Source organism: Enhydra lutris, unplaced genomic scaffold (genome assembly GCF_002288905.1).
Source record: "Enhydra lutris kenyoni isolate GAN:26980312 unplaced genomic scaffold, ASM228890v2 scaffoldscaffold59, whole genome shotgun sequence".
In the NCBI taxonomy this organism is placed as follows: domain Eukaryota; kingdom Metazoa; phylum Chordata; class Mammalia; order Carnivora; family Mustelidae; genus Enhydra; species Enhydra lutris.
The window spans coordinates 10,571,864-10,588,515 of record NW_019154143.1 but is presented as its reverse complement, the minus strand read 5'-3'; the positions used below and the strand labels follow the sequence as shown (position 1 = coordinate 10,588,515).

The window sequence follows — 16,652 nt, the reverse complement described above, 5'->3', positions numbered from 1 at the left end:
TAACTGAGGCCTCCTTGCCTCATGGGCACATCTTTACTCAGCCACCTTAAGAGAAATGATCACACTGGCTTCCGCAGGAGGCCCTCGTTTCCATCCATATTGTTTATGTGGGAGAAACTCTTGGGCTGTGCCTATTGTGAAGGTCCAGCCCTTCCTTACTCCTTGCCCTTCATCCCTCACTCCTCACCCCTCCATTGGTCCCGGCTCTGATACAGAGCAGCAGGGCAGCAGACTTTCTGGAAACGTATCCTTCCCCTCTTCTTTTCTACCCCTGCCTTTAACTTGCTCTTGATCCCTTCTCACTGAGGCTAAACTTCATCATCCTCCTCTGCAGGTTTGGGGCCACTGTTGATAGGATAATATTTAGCCAAGTTCAGATCAAGCTCAGGCCAAAAACCCAATAGGGGCTCCTCCCCTCCTTCCTCCAGGAAATGTCTCTTGGAGGCTCCAGCAGAACCTGCATCCAGCCCACATGCCAGTGAAGGAGTGTAGTCCCTGGGGGTCACGAATGCAGGTCTGTCATCTGAGGATGAACCCCGGCTGCCACCACAGCTAATCCCCATAGCCTCACCATGCCACAGTATTACAGGTCTGCAAACCCCACATCCAACCTGTCATGCCCTCACAGACCCTACGTGGGTTCCCCTTCTTACCAGCTCCAAGCCCCCATAAGGATACAGAGACTCCTCAGATCCTAAAAGGGGCCCCTGCCCTCAGGTTGTGGTGGAATCGGGCACAGATTTCAGCTGTTCTCAGAGTTTCCCTCAACTCTTCAATAACTCAAACAGATTTCTCACACTTTCTGCCCCTCACTACACAATCCAGTCTGAGGCTCAGGGCTGGGGACACACGAAGCAGTCTCCAGATGCTTGGCACATCCCTGTCTGCCTTTTTCTGGGGCTAATCACCCTTCTCCATCCCCCCACCCCGGGGTCATTTCTTGCGTTCTTCCCAAGGGATTCAAACACTGGAGAATCGGTTTCATCATCTGACCCCATTGGACCTTCCCCATACTGTCAACAATAGCCACCACCAAGTTTAATGACATTTACTGCAGGCCTCCATGGGCCAGGCCATGGGAGCTAGCATTTTACAAACGCAGGGGTCCCCCATCAGCCTACGCAGTAGATGTACAGATCGCAAGGCTGGGTGGTGCACTCAGGGTCACGAAGACAATGGGTTTCCCCCTGAAGCTGATGCCCTGCTCACAGGCGCAGAGTGCTGATATCACCCGTGCTATAGCAGGGGGACCTGGGGGTGCGGGGCTGGCACCTCTGGGGCCTGCACGGCTCACCATGCCTCCTGTGCACTCGCGGCAGTCCTGCAGGCAGCTGACGTTCTCCCAGGTACTGTAGGCCTTCAGCCCCGCCACCAGCGCCTGCAGTGGGCGACTGTCCACAAGCTCCTTCCCGTGGAAGATGTCCTCGTCCAGGAGGAATCCGGCATACCTGCGAGAGGAGTGCAGACCCGTGAGGGACTCAGCAGCGCCCCCTCTCCCACCCGCAGGGAACCACAGTGCAGGCGCGTCTGAGGCAAGCCCACTGTGATACCTGCTCCTTCCTCAGATGCTACCAAAGTCTCCATGTGCCCTTCAGAACTGTCACCCTGCACCCTGCCTCTGTGAGGCTCTACCACACCATCGTCCTCTTGGAACACTTCTCCCTTGCTTCTTGTTCAGGCTTACTTTTCTGCCAGTCCCTCAGAGACCCCATTGCTCACATCGGCAACTGTCTTCACACCCCTTGACCGCACGAGAAATGGGCACTCGGTGTAACTAACTCTCTCCCTGCTGTAGTCTACCATGTAAGATCATATTCCAAATTATCTCCCTCTTCCCTTCACACAAAAATGCTTTACATGTCTCTCATATTTTTAATTTTTCTAATTCTACTTCCATTGAAAATGTGCTAAGCAGAATAATGGCCTCCAAAGATCACCAGGTCTTCATTCCTGAAACCTGAGAATATGTTACACCACATGGAAGAAGGGATTTTTAGATATGATTAAATCAAGGTTCTCGCGATTGGGAGATTATCCTGGATTAACCAGAAGCCCAAATGTACTCATGAGGGTCCTTATAAGTGACAGGGAGGCAGGAGAAGGAGACATGACAAAAATGCAGTCAGGAAAATGCGGCATGAGACTCAACCAGCCATTGCTGCCTTTGAAATGGAGGAAGGGGCCTCAAGCCAAGTCATGAGGGAGCCTACAGAAGCTAGAAAAGGCAAGGAAGTCAATTCTCCCCTAGAGCCTCCAAAAGGAATGCAGCCTTGTTGACACTGATATTTCATCACTGAGACCTGTTTCAGACAGCTGATTTCCAGAACTATAAGATAACAAATGTGTGTTATTTTAAGCCACCAAGTTTGTGGCAATTACTTATAGTACCAATAGAATGTATACAGATAGGAATAATTTCTTTCTTCAAAGTGGTAAGAGTCACCATTTTCCATCATCTCTTGGCCACCTGTGGCCACGACTACTGTGCAACACAATGTCTATGGGCCTCCCTCCAACTGCACCCCCCGCCCCCAGCTCTGGCTTTCTTCTTTGCCATGTTTCAAAACACTATAATGGAAGGTACAGGTTTCACTCTTGTTCCCTTCTTTTGAACACCCTACAGACCTTGTTTTTAAACTCTCTTAAAATGTTATTGTTTATAACAACTGCTAGGATTAAAAGCTTTAGTGAACTCTTTCTTTTTATGCTCTACCAAACTCCAGGACTTGTCTCTAATCAAGGATGGTAAACACACTGAGCTGGGGACTTTCCCCTAAGCATCTCAAACTCATGGTAAGTACCACAAAGTATGGCCTTTCTCCACAAAGTATGGTCTTCTCAACTGAAGCTTCAGACTCTGGAGATTGATAAGAGTGACAGCAGTTAGAGGTGTTGATTCATTGACCATTCTCTATCAATGGAGTGTCATCTCCTGAGATGATTATATAATGTTTCTCCTTTATAAGGTTCATAGGGCAAATCATATAGATTGACTTTCAAATGTCACAAAAGCCTAACATTCCTGGGATAAATACCACTTGATCACTGTACATTATTTTATAGTAAAATATACTGTATGTGATTCCCTAACATTTTGTTCACAAGGGATATTGTTCTCATAATGTCTTTGTCTGGTTTGTGGTGTCAAGGTAATGTTCCTAAAATTAGTTAGAAAGTTTTCCCTTCTCCTTCATTTTATGGAAGAGTTTGTGTCAAGTTGGCATGTTTTCTTAAGTATTTCGTAGATTTCACCAGCAATGTGAGATGAAGCTATTCAGATTTTCCAGTTCTTTTTCAGTCACTTTTAGTAGCATAAGTCTTTTTTTTTTAAGATTATTTATTTATTTGACAGACAGAAATCACAAGTAGGCAGAGAGAGAGGAGGAAGCAGGCTCCCTGCTGAGCAGAGAGCCCCATAGCATATGTCTTTCAATAAATTTTCTATTTCATATATATTGTCAAACCTACTGACATTACATTGAGATGACACTAGTAATAATAACCATAATATTTAATTTTATCCTTTCAATGTCTATAGGATCTGTAGTGATGTCCTCTCATTTATTCCAGATGCTGATCATTTGTGCCTTTTTTTTCTTAATTATCTAGCTGAAGGTTTATCAATTTATCTATTTTTTTGAAAGAAAAAAATTTTGGGCTTAATTATGTTTATTTTTTGGCTATTTCTTGTTCCAGTGATTTCTGCTTTCATTCTGCTTGATTTCAATTTGATTTGTTCCTTCTTTCTAGTTTCTTAAATGGAAATTTACACCCTTGATTTTCTATTTTTCTCCTTTTCCAATGTAAGTATTTTAACTTCTCCTCTAAGCACTGCTTTAGGTGTACACGACAAATTCTGATATGTTCTATTTCATTTTCATTTTGTTCAAAATATTTTCTAATTTCCCTTGTGACTTCTCCTTTGACCTATAAATTATGTGTGTTGTCTAGTTTCCTAATATATGGATTATTCCAGATGTGATTGTTATTAATTTCTAATTTCATTCTAATCAGAAAACATACTTTGTATGATTTCAATCCTTTAAATTTACATGGTCTGTCTTGATAAATGTTTTATGTGCACTTGGAAAGAACAGACATTTTCCCAAAGAAGACATTCAGATGGCTAGCACACATATGAGAGGACACTCAATGTCAAAAATCATTAGCGATATGGAAATAACAACCACAGTGAGATATCACTATACACCTGTCATTATAGCTAAAATAAAAAACACAAGAAATAGCAAGTGTTGGCAAGGATGGGGAGAAAAAGGAACCATTGTGCAGTATTCATGAGAATGCAAATTGGTGCAGCCACTGTGGAAAACAATATGGCAGTTCCTCAAAAAATAAAAATAGAAATACCATATGATGCAGTAATTCCACTACTGGGCATTTATCCAAAGAAAATGAAAACACTAATTCAAAAAGATATATGCATCCCTGAGTTTACTGCAGCATTATTTACAATAGCCAACATATGGAAGCAACAAAGGCATCCATCAATAGATGAATGGATAAAGAGGATGTGGTGTATATACATACAATGGAATATTATTCAGCCATAAAAAGAGTGAAATCTTGCCATTTCCAACAACATGTATGCACCCAGAAGGTATAATGCTTAGTAAATTAACTTAGGCAGAGAAAGATATATCCCATATGATTTCACACATATGTGGAATTTTAAAAATGAAACAAGAACAAAGGAAAAAAAAAGACAAAAAAGAACAGACTCTTAACTATAGAGGAGAAACTGGTGGTTGCCAAAGGGGAGGCAACTGGGAGGATGAATGAAATAGGTGAAGGGGATTAAGAGTATGCTTATCTTGATGAGCACTGAGAAATGTATAGAATTGTTGAGTCATATATAAATTGTACACCTGAAACTAATATAATACTGTGTTAATTATACCTAAATAAAGTAAATAAAATAAAATAAGAAAAGAATGTGCATTCTGCTGTTGTTGGATAGAATACTCTATAAATTTCTTTTAAGTCAAGTTCCTTAGCAATGTTGTTCATATCTTTTATATCATTACTGTTTGTTATATCAATTTTTATATCAGTTACTATCTATTATATCAATTACTCAGAATGACTGATGTCTGCAACTATAATTTTGGATTTGTTAATTTCTCCTTTCAATACTTTCCATTTTTGCTTCATGCATTTTGAGCTTTTTTGTGAGTCCATACACATTTTTAAAAAAATTTTTTAAAGATCTTATTTATTTATTTATTTATTTATTTATTTATTTATTTATCAGATTGAGAGAGAGAGAGAGAGAGCACACGCAGGGGCGAACAGTAAGCAGAGGGAGAAGCAGGATCCCAGTTGAGCAAGAAGCCTGATGCGGGATTTATCCCAGGATGCTGGGATCACGACCTGAACTAAAGGAAGAGGCATAAACTGACTGAGCCACCCAGGTGTCCTGAGTCCACACACATTTAGATTGTTATGACCTTTTGATGAGTGGACTTCTTTATCATTATGAAGTGTTCTTCTTTATCTCTGGTAATATTCTATTTTCTCTCTTACGGTTAATGTTTGCAGGTGTAAATGTTTTATTTTCACACTTTTAATCTATTTGTCTTTACATTTTAAGTGGGTTTCTTACAGCAAGCATCTAGTTCAGTCTTGATTTTTTTTTTTAATCACATCTGACAATCAGCAAATTAAATAGGAGTGTTTAAACCATTTACACCTAAGGTAATTATCAACATGATTGAGTTTGGAACTATTATCTTGCAATTTTCCCCTCTATTTATGCCGTATGTTCTTTTTACTCTTTTTCCTCTGCTCTCGTCTTCTTTTGATTAATCGCTTAGGTTTTAGTATTCCACTGTTAGAGTTTTAACTGTTATTTTTATTTTATAGGGATTTTTATGGTTTAAAATATGCATCTTGCCCCTAACATGTTCTTCCCTCAATAATGTTATACCACTTCTCAGAGAATCGAAGAACCTGATAACAAAACAATATACTTCCATTTCATTCTCCCACCCATTGCGCTACTGTTGAGATTATATAACATCTATCTATCCATCTATCGATATCTTCTACATATGTTATAAAATTCATTGTTATTTTTGCTTTAAATAAACAATTTATCTTTTTTCCTTATCAGTATTACTGTGGATAATTTATTTTACAACAGACTACATTCATTTAAAGCATGCCATTTAATGAATTTTGACAACTGTACATACCCATGAGAATAACACCAGAATCAAGCTACAGAACATTTCCAACACCTTCCAGAAAATGTCTCATGCCTTTTTACAGTCCCTCCCTTCCTTGATGGATCCTCATCTCCAGTCAACCACTAACGTGCTATTTGTTACTAGAGATTAGTTTACATTTTATGGAAATAAGATCATACAGTATGTTATGTCTTGCTTCTTCCCATCAACACATTGTTTTAAGATTCATCCATACTGTAGCATAGATTAGTCGCTGTTCCTTTTTATTGCTGACTAGAATTCCATTCTATGCGATGCATATATTTAACTTCATTTTTGCATTCACTGTTGATGAACATTTTGCTTGTTTCCAGTTTAGGGCTATTACAAAGAAAACACTATGGAAATTCATGTAAAAATCTTGGAGGAGACATATGTCTTTATTTTTCTTCAGTAAATATGTAGGAGAGAAGTGACTGGGTCATATGGTAGATATATTTTTAACTTTTAAGAGACCGCCAAACAGTTTTCCCGAGTGGTTGTGCAGTTTTACATCCCTACCTGCAATGTAGGAGGTTTCTAGTTGTTCCACGTCTGCCAATAATTGGTCTTTCGGTCTTTTTAACATTAGCCAATCCAGTGGATACGTAATGGTGTATCCTCATGGTTTGAATTTGCATTTCCCTGATAACTAGCATCTTTTCATGTGTGCATTGGCTGATCATTCATATATTTTCTTTTGTCAAGTGTCCATCCAAACCTTTTGTGCATATTCTATTGGCTTGCTTCATCTAATTTTTAGTTGAATTGTTTTTTCAGTGTTACTACCTATTCTAGATAACATCCATTGTCAGATACACATATTGCAAACATTTCCTCCCATTCTGTGGCTTGCCTTTTCATTTCTTTAACAACAAAATCAGTTTTAGCTCAAGGTATTTATTTACCTATTTCCATCCAGAGAATAATCTTACAATGTCTGAATATCCTTGTTTGCTCAGTGAAACCTGAACACGCAAAAGATACTGCATTGGGCCTCATGCTATAGCAAATAGACAAGTCTACTACCAAACCTCATAAAAGAAACCACTGAGCTGGAGCAAATGGAAAAACAGGGAAACCATCATTTGTTTAATTGGCACTAGATGAAGAAAAACATAATTGTATTGAACAATTTCAATAAGCAAAGAACTTCTGTATTTATCTTCTAATTTCATTTTTTTGACAACCCCATGAAATAGAAAAGCATATCCCCACTTTACCGATGGGGAAACAGAGGTCCAACTGAGGTTACCTAGCTAAGTCAAGGTCTCCCAGAGCAGGACAGAACTAGGATTCAAACCCAGGACTCTGTAGTCCTAAACGTCATGCTCTTTTCATGATAAGTAATGTCCACAACGATGCCCTGAGAAAGTTTATTGCATTCTCAATCTACGCTATATATCCATCACCTGTATCCTGGGCTGTGACTGCCATACCATGATTCTCAGAGAATCCCAGAGCACCATTTAAAAAAATATATATATATATGACTCCCTGCTGATTTCCCTAAAACACACACACACACACACACACACAGCCCTAGACATTCCCTAGGGACAAAATGGGTGTGAAATGAGAAAGAAATAGGCTTTAAGAAAAGAAAGACTTATGAGACTCTCCCCTAGCAGAAGGCTGGTAAGATTTTTCTGCAGTGCTGGCCGGTGATTTTACTTAAAACTCACAGGACATGGGCCCTGCTGAGGGACAGCCTCCATCTGCCAGACAGAGAGGTGCCCCCTCTGACTCCTATTCTTTATCATACCCCCATGTCTGCTTGCAAAGAGGAACTGAGAAGCCTTCTGTAGGCAGGTATGTTAAGAGTCTAGAAGGTACATATCTTGTGAAAATCTGATAGAAGAAACTGAGACTGATCCAGAAGATAAATGAAGATTTAGGGATTCTGTGGAAAGATTATTCCTCATTTCTAAATATGTTGATTTTATAGGCAATGCTTCTAGAAATGTGAGGTATTTGTTTACAGGTAATATTCACTGGAATTATTGGAACCCATCCTCAGGGTAAGTTTCAGAACTGCAGATAGAGTGTCTCTAAAACTATTAGTCAGTGAGAGGGCAGGATTCAATTCACAAAAGTCTGCTTTACATAAAACCAGCAAGCAAGACTTTGGGGCAACAAGATTTCAGGAATATATTAAAAACACTGTTCAATGCACAAATAGTGGTGGTCATTTGCTCAGGAATATGTGAAGTCCTTACCTACCCTGAACTCCATTCTTTGACAAGGACAGGACTTTGGTGAGTTTTTTGAAATCAGGAGGTGTCATTCCGCCCATTCATTGATTCCACAAATACGAATGAAATCTTACTTTGTGCAGGGCATGGTTCTAGGTGTTATGGAAACATCAATTACAAACAGAGAAACTTGGTGAGTTGTCTTGTGGTGTTAAAGAAGTGACTAAGGATAGTGTGTGATACATGATAAGCAACTGGGTATGTGTTCGTTATTGTTGGAATTTTATTTTTAAAGGTGTCGAGTAAAAAGAGATCACCAGAGATAAGGACTGAATCCAGCTGAAAGCTAACAGCAATGGAGCTGTGGCCCCTCCTGGCCAGGAACCCAGCCTGGACTGCCTCAGCTACTCATTTGGCCTAAAAGAATTTAAGAGGCGAGGCAGACCCCAAATACTCCATTTGGCTGGTACACTTAAAATACTGATATTGAAAGCTAGCAAATTCATTGTTGTAGTAAATTCCTCTAAATAATTCCCAAGAGAGGTATCAGCTACCAGCCATCCTGGCCAGCTAGCTCTTGGACTAACTCCTTCATATCATGGAACTTCTGCTTCAGGGACTAACAGAAAGTTTGGAAGCAAAGCTCCAAACAGCTTCATGGCCAAGTGTGATGTAATGACACAAGGCAATTTCATTCAGGTCAGTTGAAGCAACCTGTGCAGAGAGCCAGGCACTCTCAGAGGTGGAGATGCCAAATGAAGGATCCACAATTTTTATGTGCGAAGAACTCACAACCGCAAACCAAGAGTAATGGTACAATGATAAGAGAGGTCTGGCTGCTCCAAGAAGCCTATCAGGGGCCCCTTATTCAAGGAGAGACTCAGAGAAGGTGTCCTGGAGGAGAGGACAGCCTGAACTAGATCTCAAAAGATAACCATGAACAGGCAGAGAAAGGAAGACAAAGATGTGAGATGAACGTGGAGGCAAGGTGGGCAGGCTGCTTGTGAGGAAGGCCAAAGCAGGGCAGGGGTGAGTACGGAGCCTCAACGTGGAGAAGAGAAGGCACAGGGGTGGGGTGGAAGTTGGCAGGGTCCAGGCAGAGGAATGTGCTTCAAGGTGGCCAGAAGGAGCTTGAGTTTATCCAGTGCAGAATTTACTGGGAGGCCCTGGGAGGGTCCTAGCAGTCAAGTATTTAGGTGTGGTCGCTGGTGGAGGATGGATTTGGTGAGGGACCAGGCTGCATGTGAGGGGCAGGGCACAGGAAAGGGAGCTGGGGAGGGCCCAGGTGAGGTAATAAGGAGGGAGGGCCTCGAGTAATCTCCACATGGGAGGCACAGTCGCCAGAATGTGGTAATTGGTTGGGGGAGGACACTTGAGTCTCAGGGGTGAAGGCAGGAGACAACAGCTGACACTTCCTGAGCATTAATGGCCACCACGGGAAGTGTTCTGCCATCACAGTCAGTGGATAGAACACAGAGGGCCTGAGCGGGGCAGTGCAACACACATGTCCAGCAAGACCCTCACCCCAAGTGCCCACCAGGGTGCCCCCAAGCCAGGAAGCATGCAGGGCACCATTGGCACTCCGCAGTGGGGAGCAGGCCTTGGATGTCCTGGGTCCCCTAGGAAGACGTTAATAAGAAACCTAAGGATGGTACCCATGGCCAAAGACAGAAAACAGGAATCCTACCCAGTCACATGGGCCACTCAGGCAGGGCAGTTGGCTGCTGAGTCCTCAAGGCCTGGAAAGATGTCTGACACACTAGTCATGTAAAGAAGGGAGGAGGAGACACGTCTGCCAGTTCTGGAGAGGGTAGGTAGGGAGAAAAGTCCTGGGAGGAGGAGCCCATCATATTTTTCAGAGGCCCTCATCATGCCAGCCCTTACTGCATCAAGTTAGCCCTGCTACCCAGCACCTGAGCAGCCAGTGGGGAGAAGGGCATCAAGTTTCCTTCCCCTCCTTGTTAAAGGCAGGAGAATGTGAGTGATGCAGGGTGGGGGCAGCTGGGCTCACTAAGGGCTAGACAGGTCCTCCGTGTCTCCAGGCCTATGGAAGCAATTGGGAAGAAAGGGGAGCTTGCCGACTGCTACTGCCAAATCCCGGAGAAGGAAGGTGCTGCCTGCTCCGTGTGGCAGGGACCGTGTCTGACTCCAGCACTAGCCTCATAAGCAAGGTTGCCAGATTGAATAGACAGAAACAGAGGACACCCATTTAAATATGAATTTCAAATAAACAACGCGTAACTGTCAGTTTAAGTATTGGGATATACTTAGACTAAAAAATTATGCATTGGATATCTAAAATTCACATTGGGATGACTGTATTTTATTTTATTTTTTAAAGATTTCATTTATTTATTTGACAGACAGATCACAAGTAGGCAGAGAGGCAGGTAGAGAGAGGGAAGCAGGCTCCCTGCTTAGCAGAGAGCCCGATGCGGGACTCAATCCCAGGATCCTGGGATCATGACCTGAGCCGAAGGCAGAGGCTTTAACCCACTGAGCCACCCAGGCACCCAGGGGTGTATTTTAGCTGGTAAACCTACTGGCAAGGGACCGTGTAGTTACTGAGTACATAAATACATATGCACTGGAAGAAGCCATCCCCCACATTTCTCTTACCTGCCTTTAACTGTGAAGTGAAGCTCTAACTATTCATATTTTGTCACATTAGAAGGGAGGAGAGGCAGGGCCAGCTGACCTAGCTGGTGGTCTGTTTTTCCTGCTCACCAAACTCCAGAACCATACACTTAAGTTCTAGAATACTCTCATGAGAGTTTCTCTATGCTTAAGGATGACCCAACACACTGAATAAACATCTGATTCAACAAACATAAGGTTACCCAGCCCCTGAACCTGAAGCCAATTGATTGGCAGCACAGTGATACCCACGGGAATTTGGAGACAGGGTCTAGAAACAAGGTTTGATAACCTTTTTAAAAAACAATAGGTGTGAAGTGGGGAGAGGTATACTTAGTATAAGATTTTGCCATGTTACAACCAGCTTCACTGAACTGCTTCCTCATAAGTCAGAGAAAGGGATATAGGGGCTACAAACTAGAGAGAAACAGGAAAGCCAGAATATTTCACAGAAAACACTGACTTCTCTCTGGGCTTGTTTCAAAACACAGACCATCTCTTTCCCTCCAGGTGAAGCATTTCTTCTGGAAGATCCCAATAACCAGATTTTCAGTGGGTCAACCCCTTGCTGCAATGGGGGATAGAGAGAGAGAAACAAAGAGGAAGCTGCAACAGAACCACAATGGGGACCCTGAACAAGGCCAGAAACCACAGAGGATACAAAGGAGGTGAAGGTCAGGAAAATCTGGTATGTTCTGGGGTCAATTAGACTGACAGCTTGATGGGACGTGGACCTAACCCTGTCTTGTTCAGTACTGTGCCCTGCATGGTACGTGGTAAGGATTCTGTATTCTTTTTTGAGGATTCCATAATTTTTTATTGATTAATTTCCATTAATCACCTTTCATTTCTCCCACTGCAACCTTAAGCTAGAATTGTGACCTCTGCTGTTGGCATTTGGAAGGTATTTCCCTAAAATCAAGAGAAACTTTAGGTTTACTAATACTAGCATTACAGCACTTATAAAATCAAGATAAATTAAGCTTAAATCAAGCTAAAAAATAAATAGAGCTGAAGAAAAATGAAACACGCTGTACATACTGCACTTCAGTTGTACATAAAGATGCAAGTATATATGTGTGTATATATAAACTTATAAATGTGGAATATGTGGCAACTCTTTGTTATGTGGTCTATTAACTTCCTGTGTCATGGATTGTGAATAGTGGACAAAGAAGTCAATGTGTAGATGCACTTGCCTCTCTGTAATAGTTACAAATACCACCGGGCAAAAAATTCAAAGAAGAAATTTATTTTCCTTTGCCATGCGTGTGAAAAATCATCAGGTTTCATATCAGGTTATTTTGATCCATTTTCAGTTTTCATAATAATTTAATACTGCTGCTTTTTATTTGTTAGTGAAGTTTATTTCCAGGTCACACTAAGAAGCTTCCCAAAAAGCTCCTGTAGTTCTCAACTCTGTCTGTGCACTAGAATCACCTAAGGAGCTTAAATACATACACTTCAGATTCTTGGGAAAAAGAAAAAGAAAAGAAATACAGGTAAAAGCTGAGAAGAGATAAAATGAAATACTAAAAAAAAAATCAATAACCTCCCCCAAAAGAAAGAATTATAGTCTTACAAGTTTACATTACATATAAAGTGGTAAAATACCAATTCAAGGTGGGTACTGGCAAGATAAGGATACATACTATATACTTAATGTACTCACTAGGAAAAACAAAGAGGGAATGAAAAACTGAGAAAAGACAGAACAGAGCAAGTGGCAAAATGGTAGACTTATTAGGAATTACAGTAAATAAAAATGAGCTTAGCACTCCAAATAAAAAGATTACCAAATTGGTTAAAAACCAGGACCTCACCATATGTTGTTTATAAAAATCTCACAATGGCACATGGGAGTAGGTTGATACAATGACAGATCGGTTAAAATAAAAGGGTGGGTAGAGATAGACCAGGAAAACTCTTGGCATTAGAAAACTGGTATGGTTATAACAATAGCAAAGAAAGTAGACTTCTAGACAAAAAAAATTTACCAGAAACAAAGAGAAACATTTAATGAATATAACAGGCTTAATTCCTCTAGAAGATATAATAACCCAAAATCTGTATGTGCTAAATAACAAAGCTTAAAATACACTAAACAAAGTTAGCAGAAATTTTTTAACAATACATTTTTATTTTATAAAGAAAGGTTTTAGACCAATGAGCTAGAAGAAGCTAGAAAAAGAAAGCAAATTAATTCCCAACTAAATTGAAGTGAGAAAATAATAAAGAAATTAAATCAATAACAGAAAATGGACAAAAATGCAAGAAAAGCATTCAAGACAAAAGTATATTATTTGAAAAGATTATCAAAACCGATAAACATCTAGAAAAATCAAGCCCTAAAAAAAAGCCAAAAGCTATATTAGGAATAAGAAGGGTCATCACTAACAGATCCTATAGACATTAATATTATAATAAGGAAATATTATTAACAATTTAGATACATTTTACAAATTAGAGGAAAAGGACAAATTCCTGGAAAAGCACAAATTAATAAAACTGACAGAGAAGAACTTGTTAATCTTAAGATTCATATTTGTTAAGGAAGTTAACAGGGTAATAAAAAATCCTCCTATTAAAAAAAAAGTCCAGATGGCTTCTTAGTAAATACTACCAAATTTAAGAAATAATACCAATCTTATAAAAACTCCTTGAGAAAATATAGGAGAAGGGACCACTTTCTACTCACATTATGAGCACAGTATAACCCTTAAACCAAAACCTAATAAGGACATCTCAAAGGAAAGAAAATTACATTCTTCACAAGAAACACACAAATCCTTATATAAATATTACCAATTTGTATCTAATAATATAAAAGCATTATAATACATCATGACAAAGGATTTCAAAGAGTGCAAATCAGGCTCAGCATTTGAAAAATAATCAATGTAACTCATTTCATTAATAGAATGAAGAAATCTCAAAATGGATGAAAGATCTCAATGTAAGATAGGAATCTATTGAAATCCTAGAGGAGAACATAAGCAGTAATCTCTTTGACCTTGGCCACAATAATTTCTTTCAAGACACGTCTCCAAAGGCAAGTGAAAGAAAAGCAAAAATCAACTTTTGGGACTTCATCAAGATAAAAAGCTTCTACACAGCAAAGGAAAGTCAACAAAACTAAGAGGCAGCCCACAGAATGGGAGAAGATCTTTAGCAAATGACATTACAGTTAAAGGGCTGATATCCAAGATCTATAAAGAACTTGTCAAACTCAACACAAAAAACTAATAACCCAGTCAAAAAATGGGCAGAAGACATGAACAGATACTTCTCCAAAAAAGACATACAAATGGCTAACAGAACCATGAAAAAATGCCCAACATTAGCCATCAGGAAACTACAAATCAAAACCACAATGAGATCCACCTTATACCAATTAGAATGGCGAAAATTAACAAAACAGAAAACCACAAATGTTGGGGAGGATATGGGGAAAGGGAAACCCTCTTACTCTTTTGGTGGGGATGCAAGCTGGTACAGTCACTCTGGAAAACAGTATGGAGGTTCCTCAAGATGTTAAGAATAGAGCTTCCCTATGACCCAACAATTGCACTACTGGGTATTTACCTCAAAGATGCAGATGTAGTGAAAAGAAGGGGAATATGCACCCCAATATTCATAGTGGCAATGTCCACAATAGCCAAACTGTGTAAGGAGGTGAGATGCCCTTTAATAGATAAAAGGATAAAGAAGATGTGGTACATATACACAATGGAATATTATCCAGCCATCAGAAAGGATGAACACCCACCATTTGCATCAACATGGATGGAACTGGAGGGGATTATGCTAAGTGAAGTAAGTCAAGCAGAGAAAAACAATTACCATAGGGTTTCACTCATATGTGGAACATAAGCAACAGCACAGAGGACCACAGCAGAAGGGAGGAAAACCCAAGGGGGGAGAAATCAGAGAGAGAGATGAATCATGAGAGAATATGGACCCTAAGAAACAATCTGGGGGTTTCAGAGGGGAGGATCGTGGGAGGAGGGGTAAGAGGGTGATGGGTATTAAGAAGGGCATGTGCTGTTATGAGCACTGGGTGTTATACTTAACTGATGAATCATTGGACATTACATCAAAAACTAATTATGCACTATACAGTGGCTAACTGAACATAATAAACAAAAAGAAAAAAAAAGAAATCTCACATGATCAGCTAAGTGAATAGAGGGAAAAATTAAGTCAAAATCCAACATCCAAAAATACTCAGCCAACTAGGAGTGGAAGGGAACGTCCTCAGTCTAATAAAAGACACCCACAAAAAATTCAATTACATTTCTATATGATATTAAGAACAATTGATAATTAAATTTTAAGAAGAAATATCATTTGAATAAATTTAGAAAAAATGTGAAAGATCTCTACACTGTAAATTAGAAAATATGCTAAGAAAAATTAAATTCCTATATAAATACAGAGATAAATCATCTTCTTAGATTTGGAAGACCCAGCACTGCCCAAATTGCATAATAGATTCTACGTAATCACAAACAAATATAATCAGGCTTTTTGTTTAAAAAAAAATCTGATAAGCAGGTCCAAAATTGTACATGGAAATGCAAAGTCCCAGACAAGTCAAAACAACCAAGACAATTTTGAATAAGAACAGACTTAGACAACTCTTACAACCTGATTTTTTTGGTAACAGTTTTGAGACACTTAAAATATTTCAGGATATAGAGTAACCAGAACCCTCATGCATTGCTCAAATGAATATAAAATGGCAGTTGCTATAAAGAAAAATGGCAGTTTCTATAAAGTTAGACATACACATATCCATCATCCAGCAAGTCCTCTCTAGGCATTTACTCTAAGAAAAAAGAAAGACTTGTACCAGAATATTCACCATGTCTTATTCATTGCAGCTAAAAGTCTAGATGCAAACCAAATGTTCAGCCCTGGGAGAATGGATTAAAAAATTGTGTTTATTCACTTAATGTTACTATTCAGCACTAAAAATGAACAAACTATCAACAACGTTGAGGACTATTAAGACATCATGTTGAATGAAATAAACTGGACGCACAAAAACTACACACTGTATGTTTCCATTTACATGAAGTTCAAGAACTGGCAAAATTTAGCTATGGGGATAGAACTCACCAAGGTGATTGTCTCTCCTGTGGTGGTAAGGTGAGGGCCAAGTGCAAAGGTGGAAATGTTTTATATTTGGTTTGACTGTTCATTACACAGAGTATATGCTTGTCAATGAACTCCAAAATGACATAATATATAAAATGACAAATGACACAAAATGACAAATACCTTAAAATCTGTATATTTTACCATATGCAAATTGAATCTCAGAGAGCATTCAAAAATATTTTAAGTAAGGTGTTGGATGTGAGTGGTTCACATTTTCCTCTGGGTGGCTTAGACTGATTGATCTTTCATGTTACCTGAAGCTCAGTCTGCAGGATTTGGTGTTTGAGAATCCTGGAATCCCAGGCTTGAGCATAGAGGTACGCCCACCCAAGCCCTTCCCAGCCAGGCCGGCAGAAGCCCGGCAGCCCCACAAGCCAGCAGCACACCGGATTTGCAGGCCTTCCCGATTACCTTCCTCTTATAAACC

At 39.9% G+C, this 16,652-nt stretch overlaps 1 protein-coding gene across 1 annotated transcript in view; it reads right to left on the bottom strand.

Annotated features, from left to right (window-relative positions):
- The window catches only part of LOC111158452 (acyl-CoA oxidase like), a 328,739-nt gene that overhangs the window by 160,064 nt on the left and 152,023 nt on the right, over positions 1-16,652 (bottom strand). The window contains exon 12 of the mRNA XM_022520472.1: positions 1,295-1,448. Coding sequence (XP_022376180.1) covers positions 1,295-1,448 — 154 coding nt within the window. The remainder of the gene's footprint in view (positions 1-1,294; positions 1,449-16,652) is intronic.